Genomic DNA, 21,313 nt, shown 5'->3' on the forward strand with positions numbered 1-21,313 from the left:
TTTTTTTTAACTTTTTGGAGTGGATTGCTGTACTAAGAATATAAGAAACATGCATTTTCTCTTTTTATTAGAACTTTCCATTACACGAAATTAAGCCACAGCAACGCGTGGCAGGGTACAGCTAGTATATATATATATATATATTTCTGTGGAAATATTCTTTATTCACTTATATTTCCTTTTTATATATACCAATCCTTATTTAAGAAGCTCAATGTAATTACAGAGCATATAATGAATAACAAAAGTCCATATTCCAAATTTCATGATGTTGACTATCTTAAAATTTATTCCTTCATTTCAGTTGACAATTGGAAGAGAAGCTGGAAATACCTTATAGTTTGCTTGCATTATGCCATTTTGAACTTTTTCTAAATTCAAAATGGCATAATGTAAGCAAACTATGAGGTATTTGCAGCTTCTCTTTCAATTTTCGGATTTTTAATCAAGTCCAAATGCATTTTATTTCCTTTTGGTGGATTGACTGTTGCTATTTCTTCTGATGAGTTAAAAGCAAAATAGATTCACTGATTGATGTAATAATTAAGTGAATGATTTTGTGCTACAAAACACAAACTGTCAAGAAGTGTAAATGTCAACTGAATTAAAGGAATAAATTTTAAGATCGTCAACATCATGAAATTTGGCATATAAACTTTTGTCATTTATTCATTAATGTTCAATGTGTTGTTGAACAAATATAAAAGTAAAAAAAAAAGAAAATAAATAACCAAAAATTTAGCCAATTTGTTTCAACTCAATAAGGTCTTTTAAGGTGTTTGAGTTTCGTCTCTGGACTAAGAAATGAAAAAAAAATAACATGCCGTTTTGTATTTACTAAGAGGGGGGGGGAGAATTTGGAGATGGGCACAAAGAGTAAGGAGAAGAAATAAACATGCAAATTTATTTATCTTTTAAATATGAGTGTAAAGAAAGGAAAAGGTAAAAGAAATGAGTTTGCTTTTTCACTTGCAATTTATACATAGATTGAAACTTATTGAAAATCAGAAGAGATGGTTTTATTAGTTTTACAGTTGTTCTTCAATATCAATATCAATAAGGGTTTTATCATTTATTGAGGAACCCTGCCCTGGACTTTAGCCATCCATCTCTGTCTCGAGCTATCCACTGCCATCTGGGACCCATGTGTTGTATCAGGTCGTCCCTTCATCTTGTTTTTGGTCTTCCATTTGGCCTCTTATGTTCACAAGGTGTCCATTCTGTTGTCCTGATGGACCATCTGTTGTCGTGTTGTCTGGCTACGTGCTCTGCCCATCTGTGTTTGGATGTTTTGATGGCAGTATTGATTTCAATAACTCTTGTTTGTTGGTGGATCCAGATGTTTGTCTTTCTGTCTTGTAGTGTGATGACTAACATTATTCTTTCCATCTTCCTTTGTGCTACTGCCAAGATTTCACTTTGGCGAGTTGCCACGGCCCATGTTTCACTACTGTAGCTCATCACAGGTAGTACATATTCATTGAAGATTTTCCCTTTCATTGACATATTTGCTTTTCAGTTTGTCATGATATTCTCCACTTTCCCAAAAGCTGCCCATCCCAGTGCTATCCTTCTCTTTATCTCAGGGAGGAGACCTCCATCTTTTGTCATTTTCTTTCCCAAGTAGATGTAGCTTTCAACTTCCTCAATAGTCTTTCCATCAACAATTATTGGCAACTTGGCAGCAGGATGGTTTAACATCACCTTAGTCTTTCCAAGATGCATGTTGAGACCAACCGGTTTGCTCTTAGAGTGGATGTCGTTTAGAATGCCATTTAGTTCCTGAGGAGAGTGTGCCATCAGTGAAGATGAGATGACAGGTGTTTGCCATTGATGTTGGCTCCGCTACCCTCCCATTTAATCTGACTGATTATCGCATCCTGGAGATAGGCTTTGGAGAGTTTTGGCAAGATGTTGTCACCTTGTCTTGCTCCCGTCTCCAGCTTGATCTTGTTGCTGTCACGATGGAGTTTTAAAGTAGAGGTAGCCTCACTGTACAGGTCTTTTAGCAAAGTGATGTATGTAGAGTTAATTCCTTGATTCTCAAGGGCAGTGAATCAAACTATAGAGTCAAAAGCTTTTTTGTAATCCACAAAGGCAAAGCATAGTGGAATCTTGTATTCATTGGCTTTCTCTTGCAGTTAGCTGACAGCCTTGATATGGTCGATGGTGGAGTAACCTGCTCTGAAACCTGCTTGTTCTTGTGATTGATGACTGTCTAGTGTCCCTAGCATACATCTTAGCAAGACCTGAGAGAATACCCTGTATGTTACTGGCAGAAGACTGCATCAGTGGTCATCATTCATAAGAAAGGAGATATTGCAGATATTAAGAACTCGATAGTTCTTAATATCTGTAGTATCTCCTTTCTTATGAATGATGACCACTGATGCATTCCTCCATTTATCTGGAACTTTTCCACTGGAGAGGCATGGGTTCACCACTGTTCTGTAGTACTTCTGCAGTAACACCATCTTTTCCTGCAGCCTTGCCTGACTTCAGTCGCTTAATAGCTGCTCTCACTTCCGATGGGAAGATGGGTGGAAGATGTTTCTCAGATTTGTTCAGTACATGAAGGGTTGGAGTGTGTGCTGGTTGTCTGATGGCATAGAGGTTAGCATAGAACTCTTCGCACTTTGAAACAATTCTGTCTAGGTCATGGATGAGAGTGGCATCTTCTTCTTTGAGATAGGTGATGTTTTTTCTGCCGAGATGCTGCCTTTTTTGATGGACTTAATGCCTTTGTTTACTTCAAGGGCTTGTAGTATTTGTTGTTCATCGAAGTTTGAAAATTCTTGTGCCATTCTGCATCTCAATCTACTCGATGTGCATTTGTACCAACTCTTTTCATCTGTTGTCGTTTCTTTTTCAGCTGTTTTGTAATTGTAGACAGTTTGTTTGGTTTCTGTGGTTTGTATTGACCAGTTGTTTCCCGTGCAGCCCAGCTGATCTCTGATATCACTTTGTTGTAGTAAGTGTTTGGATCTTCTGATCTTGCTAGCACCACAAATCTGTTGGATAGTAGCAACTGGAACTGTGATGACTTGTCTGCTAAACTCTGGGTGTTTGGTTTCTCGTGTCACTTGATACGCTTTGTCCTCTCTAGCTTGGTGTCTATGGTAAGAGACATTTTGATCATTCGGTGGTCACTCCCTGTGTTTAATCTGTTGATGGCAGATACATCAGTCACAGTCATAAGGAAGAAATCAATTTCATTCTTTGTGGTGCCATTAGGGGATATCCAAGTCCAGTATCTGTTTGTTTTTTTCTTGAAGAACATGTTCATGATTTTTAACTGGTGGTGTTCTGCAAAGTTAACAAAAGTGTCACCTTTGCTGTTCTTTGCTCCATAACCATATGGACCAGTACTTGATTCAAATATATTTCTTATTCTAATCTTGGCATTGAAATCCCACATTAGGATGGTATGGCTGGCTTTGCTGGTAAAAAGAAGTTTATCAACATCTTCATAGACCATCTCCACCTCTTCATCAGTATGGCCTGTTATTGGAAGGTTAAATCTGGATGACATTAATGAGGTATCCCTTGTTGATCCTGATGGTGAGCTGTGCCACTCTGTCTGAAACACCATTGAAGTTTGTGATGTTTTCTGCAATATTATATTCAAAACATCACATCACATGGTCTTTGGCCTTTTTTTCTCCGTTCTACAGCATATGTTCTAAATGGCCTCTATTTAGCTTTCGTTTTTGTTTTTTTTTTGTCACCCTGTATAAGTGGTATCTGCTATTGTAAAGGATGAGGCATCCTTCATCCTTGCCGTCTGGTTTCACACACTCCTATAACATCAAATTTGATTTTCTGTGGTTCATCCTCTAATTCGGTGACTCCAACATCAGTAGACAGTGACCTCATTTTGTACGTTTCAATGTTCGATTTCCAATAGCAGCCTGTTAAAATCCAGAGATTTTTAGCACCCTCTGCTCTATTACTGTGCCACTTGCTGCCGGAAACGGTGGTTCAAAAACTGCTGGAGACTGAGAGCCGTTTCTTATTCTTGTACATTATTGCCAAACGTTTACTATTTAGAAAAATCAATATTGGCTCAATTTGAAAACATTTTGGTATTGTTTGAAGTATTTGGACTACTGTTCTTATCTTGAGTGTTATTTCAGCCAATGTAATCTCCGATTTTTTTTTCTGGTGTATCTTGTCAAATTCGGGAATCTTCCTGTTGAACTCAAGAATTTCACAAGGACCCATGGCATAACGGAAAAGTGCTAAGTAAAATTCAGTTGTAAATGACACTATTCTAGAGGTCGAAAGTTCTCAGTGCAGGCAATATTTCCAACAATACAATTGTGAATTGCTTAAGATATATACCCGGTCATGGTTGCTGGAATCAAGATGAGAACAGCAGTCCAAATAATACAAATAATCGAAATTATCAATCCTCATTTGAAAAATTCAGAAACATCAACTTTTGAAAAATTTATTTTCAATATTACCTCACCATTACGTCCTTATTTGTCAAGGGTATGGATAAGGATAAATAACTCAAAGATATAAATTACTGATATGGATAGATTCGCAGTTGAATGATGATGAATATTATTAGAGGATTGAAAATAATAAATGGTATAAATAAAATTTGATTTTATATGAGGACGGTTTATGACAAGTGCTTATTGAATTTAAATATAAAGTTAAATCAATCAATTTTATCTGTAAACAAAAAAGTGCAGCAAGCCATGTAAAAAGACAGAAGATACTGCATTGTTTGTACCAAGAATGCTTATGTAAGGAATACCATGACCTCCGCCATAAAGATAAAATACTGCATTTTTTTCTTTTGAGATGCAAACTGCGATGGTACATCTTCTGCGAATGTCTGCAAGGACTACAACTAAGTGAAACACTGCTCTAAAGATAGATTTACATTCCCATTGAAGATGTTGTCTGCCAGAATTAGGTCCTCATATATCCTTCGTCGCTTAAGTGAGGATAAATTTAGTTTTTGAAGTCGTTCTTTGCAGATGTGTGGAGAATTTCCTCACCATTCTGCTTGCCAACCATTGAACATGCTCGAGGCGAATGGTATGTTTTTAAGATAAGGATTTGTTGCTTGCATGGTATACCTAAGAATGAGCCATATCAGCGTGCTGTATACAGAGTGGAAAGGGTTTGCTGTTAGGCTTAGATAGGATTTCCGGATCAGATAAAACAACACCTGTCTTTGCTTGCGATCTCGATGCAGTGATGTGTTCATTTAAAAAAGCTGTACAAAGGTTAATGATGCTCAGTAGTAAAGATGGAAAAGATTTAGTTCCCAGGGAAGCAATCTTGTGGCAACGTGTTTAACAGATGAGAATTTCTTGAAGGAAAAAAGAACTCTGTTCATGGAAATTCTGTTTAATGCTAGGCACATGAATGGAGAAAGAAAAGTTCTTTGTATTGAGGATAATTTTCTTTTATATATTCCTTATAAAATATATAATTTTTGGTATTATTGCAGATTAACACCTTCAGCTAAATCAACCTACACTTGCAGAGAGAGTATACTTTTCTCAGGGAATTATGTACGAACACACTGAAAAATGTAGCATAAAAAATAATTTTTAAAAAACAATTATTATAGAATTTAAAAGAGAAGATCTATTTTGCATATTAATTCAACATACAATGATCCTCCATTTCTGGACCATTCTAGTGTTTTAGGACAGTTAAGCATTTATTTTTTTTATTTTTATTTTTTTTGCTATGTGATATTGTTGCGGGCCAGGATATAAATATCCTAACTCACTACAAAAGAAAATAATGAAACGAATAGAAAGAAGGAAACAAAACTCAATTGCTGGATAAAATAAACATGTTGTTTATTTTCTGTTGAAAGATGAATGTTTTAGGTGTAACACGTGTTCATGTCCGCGCGTGGAAAGAGGAGTGAGTAATGTAGTGGAACGAGAAATGGCAGTCCAGCATGTAGACAAAGAAAAAGATAGAGGGTTAACATCAGTAAAGCTGTGCACACATGTTGGTACTTGTCCATGTGGAAATGTCTTCAGGCCACTAGCTGTGGACGCGAACTTGTCTGGTTGATGGACCAAAGCAAAAGGGAAAAAAGAGTGAGAAAGTCAATCCAGTTCATGGAGAGAGAAAACGTATAAAGTGTACGTACTGTCTGTTAGCTCTTGCCCCACACAGTAGCAGGTGGTGTGAGGTGCGCGGCGCGCGCCCCCCGAAAGAGAGGCGGCTGGTCCATTGACCTCTCAGCTCGGAAGCCGAATTGGAAAGTGTAGGAAACAGCTTGTCTCTTGCTTTTATAGTTGTTTCTGATTGTCTTTTGCACATGTGTGGATTTCCTTTGAAAGTGGAAGTGACGTTGCCCATGTGTGTGTACGTGTGCGTATATGTGAGTACATGTGTGTACGTTAGCGTGTGTGTATATGCACGTGAATGTGAGTGTATGTACGTGAACGTGAATATATCTACGTGTGTGCATGTGCGCGTATGTTTGTATGTGCGCATGTATATGACAAGAAATATGGCTTGAGATGTGAATGTGTGTTTTTGTGCGAGACTAGAAAGGCTCGAACAATATAAATTCTGTGCGTTTTTTTTTTGTTTTTTTTGCTATGTGATATAAATAAATTCTGTGTGTTTTGAGATGAGTTTACTTTAGAAGATTATATGTGGTTTTTACGACCTTACCAGTCGAATTTAGTGGTGAAAAAAATTACCAGACCTTTTAGTTAAACTAGCATGCAAATAAAAGATCATTTTACATTAAATTGATATCCTAAACTTATTTTCCACTCTGAATTCTCAAATTTTTCATTATTTTCTTCTTCTTTCCACCACTAAGTTATTCAGTGTTAACACGTAATCGCCTAAAAAACGTAGAGTCTCAGGTGTGTGTGTTGGGGGGGGGAGATAGCTGACGATGTTAATATACAAATTTACATAATTATTTTAATAAATGCTAAAATTTAATTAAAATTGAATAATTTTCTGATTGTTTTTAAAAAAAAAAAATTACTTACTTTGACCAATCTCGAGTAACTTTGTATAGAAATACTCAAAACTAAAAATGAAAGTAATAGAATTCAAATATCAAAAAGAAAAAGAAAAAATATCACTGTTGGATTTTAGAGTAAGGACAATTGGAGTATCATGAAGGAATTTCACAACCCGGTTCCAAAAGAAAAAAAAAAAAAAGAATATGTTCAAGGGGAGACAACATTAAAATACTTTAATCTGATTTATCTCCCGTTTATGTTCGTCAGCCCGGCAAATACTGGAAAGGCTACTTCACATTTTTCACAATTTCATGATGTTGACCATCTTAAAATTTATTCCTTTATTTTGGTTGACACTTACAATTCTTGACAATATCTGATAATAGTGATAATTTACGAGACGTCTTAAATATGTTTCCAGACCTTTTTGTACAGGCATTTAAAATTGTCGTAGCCTCTTGAAAATTCAGTCTGTTATCGCTATACATCTTATGAGATGACTGGCTAATTTTTATGATTTCAGATTCAAATGAACAGCTGCAGCAGAAATTGGAATACACTCTACTAAAGCCTGATTGTCACAGCTGGTGAATTTCAAAAATGCAATCTGGATGTGAGAACACTTTAGAAGAATGATATGCAATAAAATTTTGTTTTAACTTGGAAAAAAATGTCATAGAAATGTATGGAATGCTTCAAACTGCTTTTGGACCATCTTGCATGAATCGAACATCATTTTTTGAATGGCATAAAAGATTTTTAAAAAAGGCAAGGAGACTGTGAGGAAGGAGTAAGGAAGTCAAAACACCAGAGTTGATTGGCCAAATAAAGATTTTCATTTCATGGATAAGGACCATTGTGTGCCTACAGAGACAATAAGTGCACAGTTTGATATCAGTGTGGGAACTGTACATATAATTATTTGTGAGGAACTGAAGATGCAAAAGATTTGCGCAAAGTTTGTCTCAAGAGTGCTTAGAGAAGATCAGAAAGAAAGATGTCGTTATAAAAGCAGGAAGATGGTCGAGCTTTTTTGACATGCACTGAGTTTCCACTGAGCAGACAGTCAACGAGGAATACTATGTTGGGGTTTTAGGAAGTTCAGGAAGAGATTCTGTCAGAAGAGGACAGTACTCTTCAAATCGGATCAGTAGCATTTCCACCAAGACAATGCACCAGTTCACAACTCCATTCTTGTCACAGACTATTTGATCAAGATGGGCATCAACAGTTCCTCACCCATTCCCTATGATTTCTAGTTATTCCCTAATCTCAAGGAAAGTGTTTGACGCTGTCGTTATGAGACAATTGAGGAGATGAAAGAGGCAGTGACGAGGTTCATTGACACGCTCACACAAGAGGACTCCCATGGGGCTTTTCAGGTGTTTTTGTTTTTCTTTAGGTCATACAACTACGTTTATTTTTTATTTTTTTATTTTTTTGTCTTTACTACTTTTTTAAATTAACAAATAAATGTTATGGTAAGATTTTTTTTTGCGAAAATGAAGGAAGATGCAACAATAGTTGAAGAGGAAATTGTGATTTTAACAAACAAACTCTTTAATAAAACAAAGATGAAACTGTAAAAAAAAAAAAAAAAAAAAAGTTTTTTTTTTTTTTTTTTTACTGTAACAAAGCTTATAATATTAATAACACCAACATTTAGTTTTAGCATTACAAAAATCTTACCACAACATTTGTTAATTTAAAAAAGTAGTAAAAAAAAAACAAACGTAGTCGTAAAAATTTCATTTCTTTATGTTTTAAGTTTAAAAACTAATTTTTTTATAGAACCTCACCATGATATTTACTTTTTAATAAAAATGTAGTTGAAAAAAAAAATATATATATATATATATATATATATATATATATATATATATATATATATATATATATATATAGAAAAAGTTGCCGCAACATTCTTTTTCAAATGTTTTCATCTAATGAAAATTTTGGTGGCTTTAGTGCCGTAAATTGTGATATAAAAACAGAAACGATTCTCTAAATAGTCGTGTAAAGACTACGTTTTGTATTATTAATGTTATCAACTTTGTTAGATTAAAAGAAAATTGTCGTAGCTTTTTTTTTTAATGTTTTGATTTAATAAAAATGTCGTTAATAGTACCGTCCTAAATTATGAGATGAAAAGAATGAACGAATATAAGATGGGGTTATCTCCCTCTGCATAATGGCCTTGTATAAAAAAGCGCCGCTATCTCTGACTCCATTAGAAAGGAATAAACCACACAACCAAATACAGAGCGTCTATAAGGCTTCTTCCCATCGATGTCCTGTCTTTATTTGAACTGATAAATAAATTTATATACACCAGTATATATTTTATATTGTCAATAATTTTCTTAATATACATAAGCTTCACCTTAAATATTAAGCTTCTTATATATGTCTCCATTTAAAGAATCCATCATTTTCTTTAATTCCATATATATATATATATATATATATATATATATATATATATATATATAGAAGGCTCGGATTTCAAATCCCAGGTGCTGATATGTCTAACTGATGAGCTCAAATGAGGGCGAAACTCGAGTCTTAGACTTTCGGTTCGTTGGCTGGCATGGCTCTTGTGGTCTGTGGCGTTTTTTGGGCTGTGGAAATAATTATATATAATCTCTCACATTCTGAAAATTCTATAGCAAAACATGGCTCATTAGGTTAGCTCTGCGTCGTCCTTTCGAGTTCAAAATCCCTACTTGTGAGACATCGGCTTGGGGTTCAGCTGGTTAGATGACCACGTCCCTTGTCGAGATGAAGTAGGTCTATTCCACACCTTGATTTCGTCGCGGTTTGCTTGATCTGTGTTGGTTAATAGAATTTCTTGTGTGCGGGGCGTTTGCTCAGTTGGTAGAGTGTGTTGTGGTGGTGAAAATTAGGACTAATGAATTGAATTGAGAAAGAGAAGAAGTACGTGTTAAATTGAATTAAACGAACTAGGATTTATTTTGTGAAGAAAAAAGTGAAAGAAAAGGGTACTACACGTGTTTAGTTTGGCGTGTGTCTCTCGCTGTTAACTGGTGAGAAAGAAAGCTTATAGTTTGGCGTGCGTCTCTCGTTGTTAGCTGGTGAGAAGGAAAGTTTATTGTTGTAGAGAGAGAGAGTCTGTGTGTGTAGGAGTGTTTCGTTCAAACTCATCCATTTCATTTCATTTTAAATAAAGGGGTCACCATTTCATGTTGCGCGTGGCAAGAAAAGGAAATGGAGTAGAGGAACAAAAAATGAAATGCTGGAATAAAATAAACATGTCATTTGTTTTCTGTTGAGAAATGAAAGTCTTGGGTGTACACGTGTTCATTCAGCCGTTGACGACTACGCGCGTGGAAGGAAAGGGGAATGCAATAGAGAAACGCAAAGTGGCAAGCCGGCCTGTAGAAAGAGAGGGTTAAGCTCAGTAGAGAGTCGCGCACATGTCTGTGTTGATGGACCAAAACGAAGGGGAGATAGAGTGAGAATGTCAATCCAGTTCATGGAGAGAGAAAGCATATAAAGTGTACATACGGTCTGATAGCTTTTTGTCCCACATAGTAGCAAGTGGTGTGAAGCACACACGTGCGCACGCATGCCGAAAAGGCACGCATGCCGAAAAGGCATGCAGTCAGTCTGTAGCCAGGAAGCTGGTCTGAAAAGGGCTGGAAACAGCTTGTCTCTTGCTTTTATAGTCGTTTCCAGTGGTATTTTGTGCATGTGTGAAATTCTTTTGAAGGGGAAGTGACGTTGTCCATGCGTGTGTGTATGTGAGTATATGTGTGTACGTTAGCATGTGTGTATATACACGTGAATGTGAGTGTATGTACGTGGACGTGAATATATGTATGTGTGTGGACGTGTGCGCGTATATTTGTGTGTGTGTATGGGCGAATGAACTCTTTTTCTGGTGGGTCAACGGCCAACTAGCACCATGTATGTTTGTGTGTGTGTATATGTGTATTGGGGTGGAAAGGGCTCCCATAAGCCATGGTGAAGGCAACCTTTCTAGGAGAAGCAAATCTCTGATTTAAAAAACCATAAAGCGGGAGACCAGTACCCGCATTAAGCTGGTCTGCAGTTTAATTTGTTGCTGGCTATCTTGCTCTTGCTTGTTGCTGGATCTCAACATTTTGAACCGAGAGAGAGACTTAGCTGTCGTACAAAGCTAAGACTCTGTAACATCATCTTTGTATAGATACTCCCTCAGGCATTTGGACTCATGGATTTTAAATGTTTGAGGGAGTGGCACTCGTCTGACAAGACGTTGCAATCATCATCATGCATATGACAAGTAATATAGCTTGAAATGTGAACGCGTTTTTGTGTGAGACTAGGAAAGTGCACTGAAAATTGATACCAGAATGCTCAGTTACATGTAAATATGATCAGCAGTCAAGACTCTAAAGCCACTCCTCCAACAAACGTACTACTTATAATAAAAATAAATTCTAAATGCAATCTATTTATATATTTTTATCATGTTATATCATCTGAACAAAATTTACTCTTGATAGAAGACTATTGCTTTATGTTATTTCCTCTATCAAAGAGCTCAGTCTATAAATAGGGAACATATTTATATATTAGATATAGTCATTCACAGACAGCTGTTTTAATTTATCAGTGTGGCTAGACATAGCAAGTGTCTTCATACCAAGATTCAAACCCAGAATGGCCAGTCACATCCAAATGTGATGAACTGTTAAGTGATGAACTGTTAAGCTTCTAGAAACATTACTTATAGTAAAAGAAATTTTCGCATCATATTTATTCTATGTGTTTGCATATATTTTTATCATGATATTCAATAAACAAGAAAATTCTATTTTTATTCTTTGCAATTATTCTTCAATGATTTGCACTAACGGATATTTGTTATTTCCTCTGCCAGAGAGCTCAATATATAAATAGGGTGTGTATATATATATATATATATATATATATATATATATATATATATATATATATATATATATATATATATATATTAGTGATGGGACGATTCCAAAATTTTTCCCGATTCCAATACGATTCCTTTCAAAATTTCTGATTCCGATTTGATTCCTGATTCTGATTCCGATTCTTTTAAAATTTATACATATTTAATTAGAGATTTGTTTTGTTTTTGTTTTGTTTCTTTCGTAAATTTTCAAATTATTACATAAAACCCTGGGTAATGTCTGCGTATATTTTTTCTCAAATGTTTGCTCTGTAATTGATTAAAAATTATAAGACAACAAAACATTTATTTTGATTTTAAAACAAAGCTATATTGTATCAGTTCGTATTTACTGTATAACATGTGACTTACATAAATAGTTAAAAATATTCAAAGAATGGTAGGCAAAATAAGAAAACGATGTAAGACAACATATTTAACAACGCCACTTCTCATTGTTACAAACGAATTTCTAAATAATAATGTTACTATTTAGAAAAACATTTTTAATGTGAGATTGCGTGAGCTTTCTGTGCCTTCTCTTTATGAATGAACTAAAATTTTATTTTAATTATAAAAATTTGGTAGGTTATTAAATTGATTTACTTTGCTATAAAAAAACAAAACGAAAACAAAATGAAGTGCAAATGGTGACGATGATGATGACGACGACGACTTTGTAGATTAACACGCAGCTAAATGCCAAAAATGGAATATTACTTTTATAGATTACGTGTTAGAACATTTTTTTAAATTGACGAGAAGAAAAGCGATCATGGTACTTGTGCAGTTTACGTCTCTCATTAAAAAACGAAAATTTCAAGAAACAATTATATTCTATGTACTCGTTATGGAATGAAGTTCTCTTAAAAAATTTTCACTTAATTTCATCAAGTAGTTTTGTTTTTACAGCTTGTTTTCAATCTCGGGAACATGAAAATTCTCTAATAAATCGCTTAATTGATATCAAAGAGAAGTAATCCATGATATTTTGACCAAAATCAATGCTAATGTGTAGTTTAGATTGACTGCTTCGAATGCCTTGAATGAATGCTTTTAGCAATAAAAACAAAACTACTTGATGAAATTAAGTGAAATTTTTTTATGAGAACTTCATTCCATGACGGATATGTAGAATATCATTGTTTTTTTTTTTTTAAGTTTCGTTTTTTAATGGGGTACATAAACTGCACAAGTACCGCGATCATTTTAGAATTTAGAGTGTGAGATCAGTTTTAAATATAAATGTAACGTAAAATGATCATCGTTTCTGGCCACCCTAATTCTTTATGGATGTTAACTAAATTTTCCCACTAAATTAAGTTTGATTTGCGGCGTTGTAAAACCATGTGTAATCGCTTAAAAAGTAGACACTCTCTCTGTAAGGTTTTGAAGGGTTTAGTATAAGAACAGAACAAAAAGAGAAATATGAAATACGACAGGATTTATTGACTCACTCTTACAGCCCGCGTGGGGCTCGATTACATTACATTTTTTTGTCTCTCCTTTCTCCTTCCAAAAGAGTTCAATAAGAGGAAAGAGGGTTAACAGTCCAAGGGAGGTAATTCCGATTATTCCACACCCTCCTCCAATAAACGCACATAATTTAAAATTGGTAACACACAATGTTTGGGAAAAGCAGCTCATTTTACGTTAAATTTATTTGTGAAATTGACCCTCTATTTTAAATTCGCAATCATTTTATATTTATTTATCCTTTTATAATCATGAGTGTTTATAGGCAATGTTTATATTTCATTTTTAAATAGTTACGTGTAAAACGGTACGAAGATGTAAATAATATATTCTCGTGAAATTATTGGTGTTTTTTTCCCGTTTTCATTTTTCACCCATCGCAATTATAACTTTTTGTTGCGAAAAGAAAAGTTCGATTCTCCATTTTATAAACGACACAGCCCTTTCCTACTACTAACCCTAAGTCTGTGATAATACAAAAAATAAAGAGTTGGATTCCTTATATTAAAAACCGACCTTGTGTCTAACACTACCTTCGGGTAAGGGACGACAAGTAAATAGAATCACATGTAAACTAACTAACACACCCTAGACAAAATGAGATCCTAGATTTTTAGGCGATTATGTGAACATATTAAAAAAAAAAAAAAAAGAAAAAAAAACTAATTTAAATAAATTCTTTTACAACTTACCCTAAGTTAAACTGGTAAGTTCATAAAACCCGCATATTATCACTTAAAAAGTAACCTCCCGCATGCACAAATGCACAGAACTTATAGCAATTTTTGGTTAACTGTCCTTAAACGTTAGAATTACTTGGATATGGAGGCTCATTTTCTGTTAAATTTACCTGTAAAACAGGCACTCTAAATTCTTAAATTTATTATTTTTTTGCTTCTCATCTGGTGGATGATTTTTCAGAATAAGAAAGGGAGAAAAGGGGGCGAAATAAATGAATACAGAACGAATAAATGTTACGAAAAACAAGCGAAGCTACATTTTCAACTACCTGGATAATTTTTTCTTTTCTTTTTTTTTTTGCACTTTAACTTATTTTAAAGTGTTTTTTAACTTAAAATAATGGTAGTGTAAAGCCTATTGAGTTAAAACAAAATAAAAAGGGTGATATTATTTAAGCCATATTTGAGCCTGGATAATAGCTCGGAAATCAGAAAGCAAAGTACTATAGAAACGCACCCAAGAAATGTTACTATGTTCACCCGATGTTATGTGAGAACAAGAAATGTCACTATGTTCACCCGATGTTATGTGAGAACAAGAAATGTCACTATGTTCACCCGATGTTATGTGAGAACAAGAAATGTCACTATGTTCACCCGATGTTATGTGAGAACAAGAAATGTCACTATGTTCACCCGATGTTATGTGAGAACAAGAAATGTCACTATGTTCACTCGATGTTATGTAAGAACAAGAAATGTCACTATGTTCACCCGATGTTATGTGAGAACAAGAAAAAAAAGCTGATATACGACTTTTAACTCTCGATAATGACTCAAAAATTAAACAATATACTAGTAGAAACCCACCCAATAAATGTTACCAAAGGCAAGATAAGTTACACTTCTACCTAACAAAAGAATATATTTGACTTTTACGAAAAAAAAAAAAACAATTCGAACTTTTGCATCACATTAAAATAAATATTAAACAAAAATAAAGTAAAACTATGTTGGTAATTAATTTTCAAATCATGAAACACATTTCGAATATCTTTAAAATAGTTATTTAAAAATACACTTACATTTTATGTTGCCAAATTGTCGAAGCCAAACGGTGGAAGATGTTAATTACCCCCAAATACTTTCAGTTAGTGGTCTAGGTTTTTATTGCCTTATATAGGAGAGTGAGATTGGTGGGCTCTAGGCATTGGCGCCGCCGTAGGAATCCCTAAGTATAAACATAAATGATACCGGCAGAATCAAAGAAAATCACACGGAAGCATGACATTTCACGAGTTCATTTCAAATTCAATTTAAGGCCAATCCTTTTCACACCTTTCGCCATTCCTTGTCATATTTGCCAATGCCGAGTAAAAGAGCAGACAAAAACCTGGACAAAATCCAACACTATTATATTCTACTTTTGATTTAATTAGCAATAATGTTTGATATTATTTTTCTTGACAAAATATTTAAATTTAAACAATTTTTTCAATACCTTGCAAATAAACTGTATTCCTCTAAAGGTTATCTAGCGAATTTTCGCAAAGTTTCAAGTTTTATTTTGTTTATTTCATGCAGATAAAATAAATTTAGATCTTCTTTTAATGTTATCATGATCTGTAGAGGTTAGTTTTACTAATAGTTTAAAAGGAATAAATATTTATCAACGGTATCAGCAATGAAAAATTAACATAATAAAATATTAAAAGAATCGGTTTTGGAATCGGAAATTAGGCACAAATTTTTCCAATTCCTATACCGATTCCAATACCCCAAAAACTACCGATTTTTCCGATTCCGATTAATCGGTACAACACTAATATATATATATATATATATATATATCAGAGCTGGGATTCGGTAGAAAAAAATCTACCGCCGGTATCGGTATTCAGTAGCGAGCCGTGTCCAATCGGTATCGGTAGATTTTCAGAAATCTACCGCCGGTATCGGTATTCGGTAGATCGGTATTGGTAGATTACAAAAGCTCTCTATATAATAAAAAATGCTTTTAAAGGCCCATAACGCACTTTTTAAGTTATTTCTCTGTTACTTAGGTTAATTTAAGAATAGAAGTAAATTAGTACCTTTAATACAATTTTTAAGTTTAAAAATACATAACTTATTTAAAAAGATTTTTATGGGTACAAAATGTTATGATGGATTTTAACAGCACTGGGGGAAATGCCATTATTGAAATAGAGGGACTTTTTTTCTTTTTTTTTTTAATCCAAAAGAAATACTACAAAGTCTGAAAATCTAATCTCCAAAACCTGTATATAGTTCAAAATTATTGGAACCAAATGAAGGGGGAAACGTATGAAGAAAAAAAACGGGGGGGGGGGTTTTAAAAAGAATTAAATTAACGAAGATATCTTTCTAAAGACCAGAATTAACGCCCCCCTCATTCGTTAATTCTGGTCTTTCGACTTCGATATATTTTTTTTTAATCTTTTAAACCTGCCGACGTTAAAGTTGAAAAGTATCGGCCGAAAGATATCTTCGTTAATTTAATTCTTTTTACCCCCCCCTTTTTTTTCTTCATACGCTTCCCCCTTCATTTGGTTCAAATAATTTTGAACTACATACTGGTTTTGGAGATTAGATTTTCAGACTTTGTAGTATTTCTTTTTGATTAAAAAAAAAAAAAAAAGTCCCTCTATTTCAATAATGGCATTTCCCCCAATGCTGTTAAAATCCATCATAACTTATTTAATAAATGAATTTCTCACTCAAAAAATAAACATCAAACTAAAAAAAACGTTAAATTTAAACAAACTCGACAATACAGTATTATTTATTAATTTTTAAACATTTTATTAAATTTTACAAAATAAATCACAAAATAAATTTCTTCCCAACACAAAAAAATGAAGTCGTCTTGAGCCTCCTACTCCAGGTCGGTGTCAGCACTTTCCTTGAGGTCCTTCTTGAGGAAGCTCTTAAATCTCTTGCTATTGCCCTTTAACATTACCAACTGCTCAAAGTTGTTTGCAGTCAGGGAGGACCTCTTGGGGCGGAGGATGTCGCCAGCGGTGCTGAACAACCTCTCAGCGGCAGCGGAACTGGGCAAGGAGGTGTTGTATTTGATAAACAACTTCACCCAGGCATCGCGGTGGCCGACAGGAAACTGCTCCTTCCTGACGACGTGGTCCCTGGCCCTGACCCAGTTGATGACCTCCAGCTTGATGGCCTCCTCCAGCGTAGAGTTGTTGGCTGGGGTGGTGGAAGTCGAAGGCCCATAGAGGTCATCATAGCAGAAGTACTGATCCGAGCAACCCTGATCAGCAGCAGCCTCCAGCGTCGGGGTTGGACTGATGATGTCAACCAACTCCCTAACAAGCCTCTCCTTGATGGTGGGGTAGTCCTGCTCCGCAAGGCGGTAGATGGCCTGGAGAGTGTGAGCTGGGTGGGTGGCGGTGGCCATCAGCAGGTTCTCCTCCATGAACAGGTGACCAAATCTAATAAAAAAAAGCACATATAAGTTTTTATTTATAAAAGTTCTTTAAAATCAATCATTTGTTTAAAGTTTTATCTGAACAACTTAATTATATTTTTTATTTAAATTTTAGTTTTTAATAAAAGATAAAATTAAAAATGCTAAGAATTTTTTACAAGTTTTTAAAATTTTATAAATGTTTTTACAGGGGATTTTATCTTACCTGTTGGCAAAGCCATTAGTGAGGTTATCCTGGTCAAGGAGGTAGTCCACAAGCTTCTTGGCGTGTTTGAGGTTGCGGCTCTGCTGCTGCTGGAGCTTCTTTTTGAGGAGCATCAAGTCGGGCAGGAGGTTGCCCATGTAGGCCCACCTGTCTGACTGCATCCTGTCTAGGCAGGTGACGACAGGCTCCATTACATCCACGTATTCCTTGATGATCTCGGCATCCTTCAGATCGAAGCCGGCAGAGCCCTGGTCGGCGAGGATGTGGTTGATGGCAACCTTGGCATCCTGCTTCTCCAGCACAAGCTCCATGAGGGCTTTCATGGAGTTGAAGTAGCTGCTCCACCTCGTAGCTACAGGGGTGATGAGCCTTCTGCCACCCAGAGCCTCCTTTATTTTATTTGCGTAGACAGAGGACCTATTCTGCAGGTTCCACAGGGCCTGGGCCTTGGCCCCAGGCCTCCTAAAGACAGCCCTGGACCCAGTGTTCCACTCAGGCACCTTTGCCACGTCTGTCGTGGCCAACAGGTTGAGAGTGTGAGCATTCCATTTAAAATGTTGCGGAAGCTGTGACTCATCATCCCCCCTGTTGCGCAGCATGTCCGAGATGTCGACGACCTCACTGTTGACGATCGCCTCGTCGGTCTGCTCCTCGAGCTGCTTCTCTGTCAACTCTGGCCTGGTGGTGGTGTCGGCGGCAAAGTGTTCGAAGGCTGCCATGTAGTTGCGCCCATTGTCGGTGGTGCAGTGGGTGATCTTGTTGCTGATGTCGAACTCCGCGAAGATGTCAGACAAGTTCCTTGCCAGCAATCGTCCCGTCTGCTTCTCCATCAGCTCCCTGCACGCAAGAGTTGCTGCCTTCCTCTCCAAAGTGATGGGGTCGAGCCAGTGCGCCGTGCAGCCGAGAAAGGCCCTCCTGTGGGATGTCCAGGAGTCGGCGGTGGTGGCTACAAGGTCGACGTCCTGCAGGGTGGCCCTGACCTCATCCTTGACCTGCCAAGGAAATTAGACTTGATAGAATACTCTTTAAAAAATAAAAAAAGTTTTGCTTTTAGTTATAAATTATTAAATTAAAACTTAACGAAGTTAAAACAAAAAAAACCCTTAAATGTAACTTTAAAAAAGCTTTAAGTTAATAAATAATATGTTAATAGTTTTAAAAAAAATAAAATCATTTTTAAAGTTAAGCTTACTTTCAACTACCTAGTTTAAATTTTAATAGTTAAATTTTTTTTTTACCTGAACAGCGTACTTGTTGAGCCGCTTTCTGCACGGCATCTTGAACTCTGGCTTGAGGAAGTTCAAGAAGGTCCTCGTGGCCTCGTCCTCGGTGTCACAGAGGGGCTTGAGGCCCTCCGCGAACCAGACCACGTACGCCTGCTAGGCCATCTCCTGCGACATCTTCGTGGGCCTCTCCGTCGCCTCCCTCGGTGTGATCTGGCGAATGGTCTTCTCTACCCTGTTCGTCGGCTTAAACCGGTTGAGGGACATGGCTTCGTCCAGAGACGACAGCATGGAGGGGTGCTTTGTCTTGAAATGCTTTTTAAGGTTTCCCCTCGACTCGCTGTCGAACCTTATTTTCTGGGGGTACTTGCAGCAGCTGGCCATCCCCTTGTGCAGCATCTTATTGTTTAACTTACTGCCCTTCTGGGAGTTCAGCAGCTTGTAAAACTTGAAGAAACTGAAACAGAAAAGATAAAGATTAAAGAAATTAAAAACTTAAACACTTCTTAAACGCAGTTGCATTAAGATAAAGCTTATAAAGTGATAAAACATAAATTTAAAAATTCCAACTTACTCCTTAATGCCTTGAAGAGAGCCCTTTAGTTCCTCCTCGCCGTTCAAGGCCTGTTCCCCTCCCTGGGTCTCCTCGTGGTCGGAGGTTTCTTCGCCGATGGCGCTCATCATGTCCACGCTGCTGCTGTCCAAGGTTTCCAGGCTACTGGTGGACATGGAAGATGCCACTGAGAGGCTCCTGGTGTCCTCCAGGTGGTGGGCTGGATAACTAACATTTTTAGTTAAATTTCAATTTTTTAACAAAGTAAAAACTGTCAATCAGAACTTTTCTGATAAAAAAGAAAATGACTTTTATTTTATTTATTTATTTTTTGTTCAATTTAAATTTAACAAAGTGCCTTATGAAAAGCAAGAGACAAAACTATTTAACAGTTTCAACAAAACGTCTTTTGAAAAAAAGCCTTTTTTAAAAGATAAAAGATTTTAGATTCACAAACACGCACACACACACATAAAAGAGAGGGAGAGAGATTTAATTACAAGGAGCCGTATATATATATATATATATATATATATATATATATATATATATATATATATATATATATATATATATATATATATCACATACACACACATACACATGCACATATGTTTTTTGACTCACCGAATTAAGCGTTTATTTATTCTTTTTTCTTTATAAAGCATTACTATAATTATTTTAAAGTATAGATTAAATCATTTTAGATAAAAAAAAAAATCATTTAAGTTTTAACTACCTGATAATTGAGGCATCCGAAAGGCTGCTGCGGCTGATGGTTCTCTCTTCCTGGGTATGGGACTGCCTTCTGGGGCCGGGGACCGGGCTACTGGTCAGGAACCTCCTCATGTTTATGACAACTGGAACCTAACCTAACGAACTACACAGAAACTAAATAATAAATAAATACGTGATTTAGCTTGAAGGTCGTGGTGGCCTCAGAACGGACGGTGATTGGCTAAGCGTGATGACGTCAAATTCCTGGAATCTCCAGCTAACTGCTTCCCATAAGTGCACTTGAACTAATTGAGACTTGTCCATTTCATTTTGCCAATGCCGACGTTGTCTTCTTTGAAGTTTTAACAAAAAATGTCTCGTGCTCGCTTTTTGAATCTACCAATCTACCGATTGACAATCGGTATTGGTATTCGGTAGTTTTTTCAAAATACCGAATGATCGGTATCGGTAGCAAACATCTACCGCCGGTAGTACCGATCTACCGATTGTCAATCGGTAGTCCCAGCTCTGATATATATATATATATATATATATATATATATATATATATATATATATATATATATATATATATATGTCATAGAGGTCATAGAGTCATAGAGGAACACAAATGTAAAACTGTAAATTATACTTTACATGAATTTATTTTTCGACAGGATACTAAAATAAGATATATTAAAATTTCCTTAATCTGCGGAGTTTCAAAGAAATGCATTCGTCTTATCATAGGAAAGATATTAGCAAATGAATATTATAGCGAAGCTATGAATTTGCGGGTACTGGCATTGATTCAAACAGCATTATATGAAAACTAGTTATAAATGCAAAAAACCATAAGTTCATTCAATATAATTTCCAGTCTTAAATTTGTTTATATATATATATATAAGATATTAGCAAATGAATATTATAGCGAAGCTATGAATTTGCGGGTACTGGCATTGATTCAAACAGCATTATATGAAAACTAGTTATAAATGCAAAAAACCATAAGTTCATTCAATATAATTTCCAGTCTTAAATTTGTTTATATATATATAAGATATTAGCAAATGAATA

The 21,313-nt window shown here is 35.6% G+C and overlaps 3 protein-coding genes across 4 annotated transcripts; all 3 read right to left on the reverse strand.

Moving 5' to 3' along the window:
* Window positions 1–3,079: 3,079 nt before the first annotated feature.
* Window positions 3,080–3,532, reverse strand: LOC145242842 (protein CFDP2-like). The gene has a single exon (XM_080105960.1). The coding sequence runs from the start codon at window positions 3,530–3,532 to the stop codon at window positions 3,080–3,082; it is 453 nt and encodes a 150-aa protein (XP_079962086.1).
* Window positions 3,533–16,869: 13,337 nt separating this feature from the next.
* LOC145242456 (uncharacterized) lies at window positions 16,870–19,110 on the reverse strand. Its single transcript, XM_080105512.1, has 3 exons — window positions 18,979–19,110; window positions 17,741–18,732; window positions 16,870–17,539 (listed from the first exon to the last, which is right to left on the reverse strand). The coding sequence occupies exons 1-3, from the start codon at window positions 19,015–19,017 to the stop codon at window positions 16,969–16,971; spliced, it is 1,602 nt and encodes a 533-aa protein (XP_079961638.1). The 5' UTR covers window positions 19,018–19,110; the 3' UTR covers window positions 16,870–16,968.
* A 9-nt stretch (window positions 19,111–19,119) lies between these two features.
* LOC145242458 (uncharacterized) lies at window positions 19,120–20,798 on the reverse strand. Of its 2 annotated transcripts, none has more exons than XM_080105514.1 (3): window positions 20,256–20,798; window positions 19,538–19,736; window positions 19,120–19,420 (listed from the first exon to the last, which is right to left on the reverse strand). In XM_080105514.1, exons 1-3 carry the CDS (start codon window positions 20,269–20,271, stop codon window positions 19,120–19,122), a joined length of 516 nt encoding a protein of 171 aa, XP_079961640.1. In that variant the 5' UTR covers window positions 20,272–20,798. The 2 variants fall into 2 exon arrangements, with proteins under 2 accessions (XP_079961640.1, XP_079961639.1); XM_080105513.1 differs by having other exon boundaries at window positions 19,538–19,744.
* Window positions 20,799–21,313: the final 515 nt, after the last annotated feature.

This window comes from Euprymna scolopes, chromosome 21 (assembly GCF_053919585.1).
Source record: "Euprymna scolopes isolate OS-2025 chromosome 21, ASM5391958v1, whole genome shotgun sequence".
Taxonomy (NCBI): domain Eukaryota; kingdom Metazoa; phylum Mollusca; class Cephalopoda; order Sepiida; family Sepiolidae; genus Euprymna; species Euprymna scolopes.

Excerpts from the sequence above, each read along its gene's own strand:
- LOC145242842 (XM_080105960.1), bottom strand. The coding sequence starts at position 3,532 with ATGTCATCCAGATTTAACCTTCCAATAACAGGCCATACTGATGAAGAG.
- LOC145242456 (XM_080105512.1), bottom strand. The coding sequence starts at position 19,017 with ATGCCGTGCAGAAAGCGGCTCAACAAGTACGCTGTTCAG. Across the intron at positions 18,733-18,978 it reads TCAACAAGTACGCTGTTCAG|GTCAAGGATGAGGTCAGGGC; the intron begins GTAAAAAAAAAA and ends TTTCCTTGGCAG. Across the intron at positions 17,540-17,740 it reads ACTAATGGCTTTGCCAACAG|ATTTGGTCACCTGTTCATGG; the intron begins GTAAGATAAAAT and ends TTTTTTTATTAG.
- LOC145242458 (XM_080105513.1), bottom strand. The coding sequence starts at position 20,365 with ATGAGGAGGTTCCTGACCAGTAGCCCGGTCCCCGGCCCCAGAAGGCAG. Across the intron at positions 19,745-20,255 it reads TCGGATGCCTCAATTATCAG|TTATCCAGCCCACCACCTGG; the intron begins GTAGTTAAAACT and ends TAAAAATGTTAG. Across the intron at positions 19,421-19,537 it reads TCTCTTCAAGGCATTAAGGA|TTTCTTCAAGTTTTACAAGC; the intron begins GTAAGTTGGAAT and ends TTTCTGTTTCAG.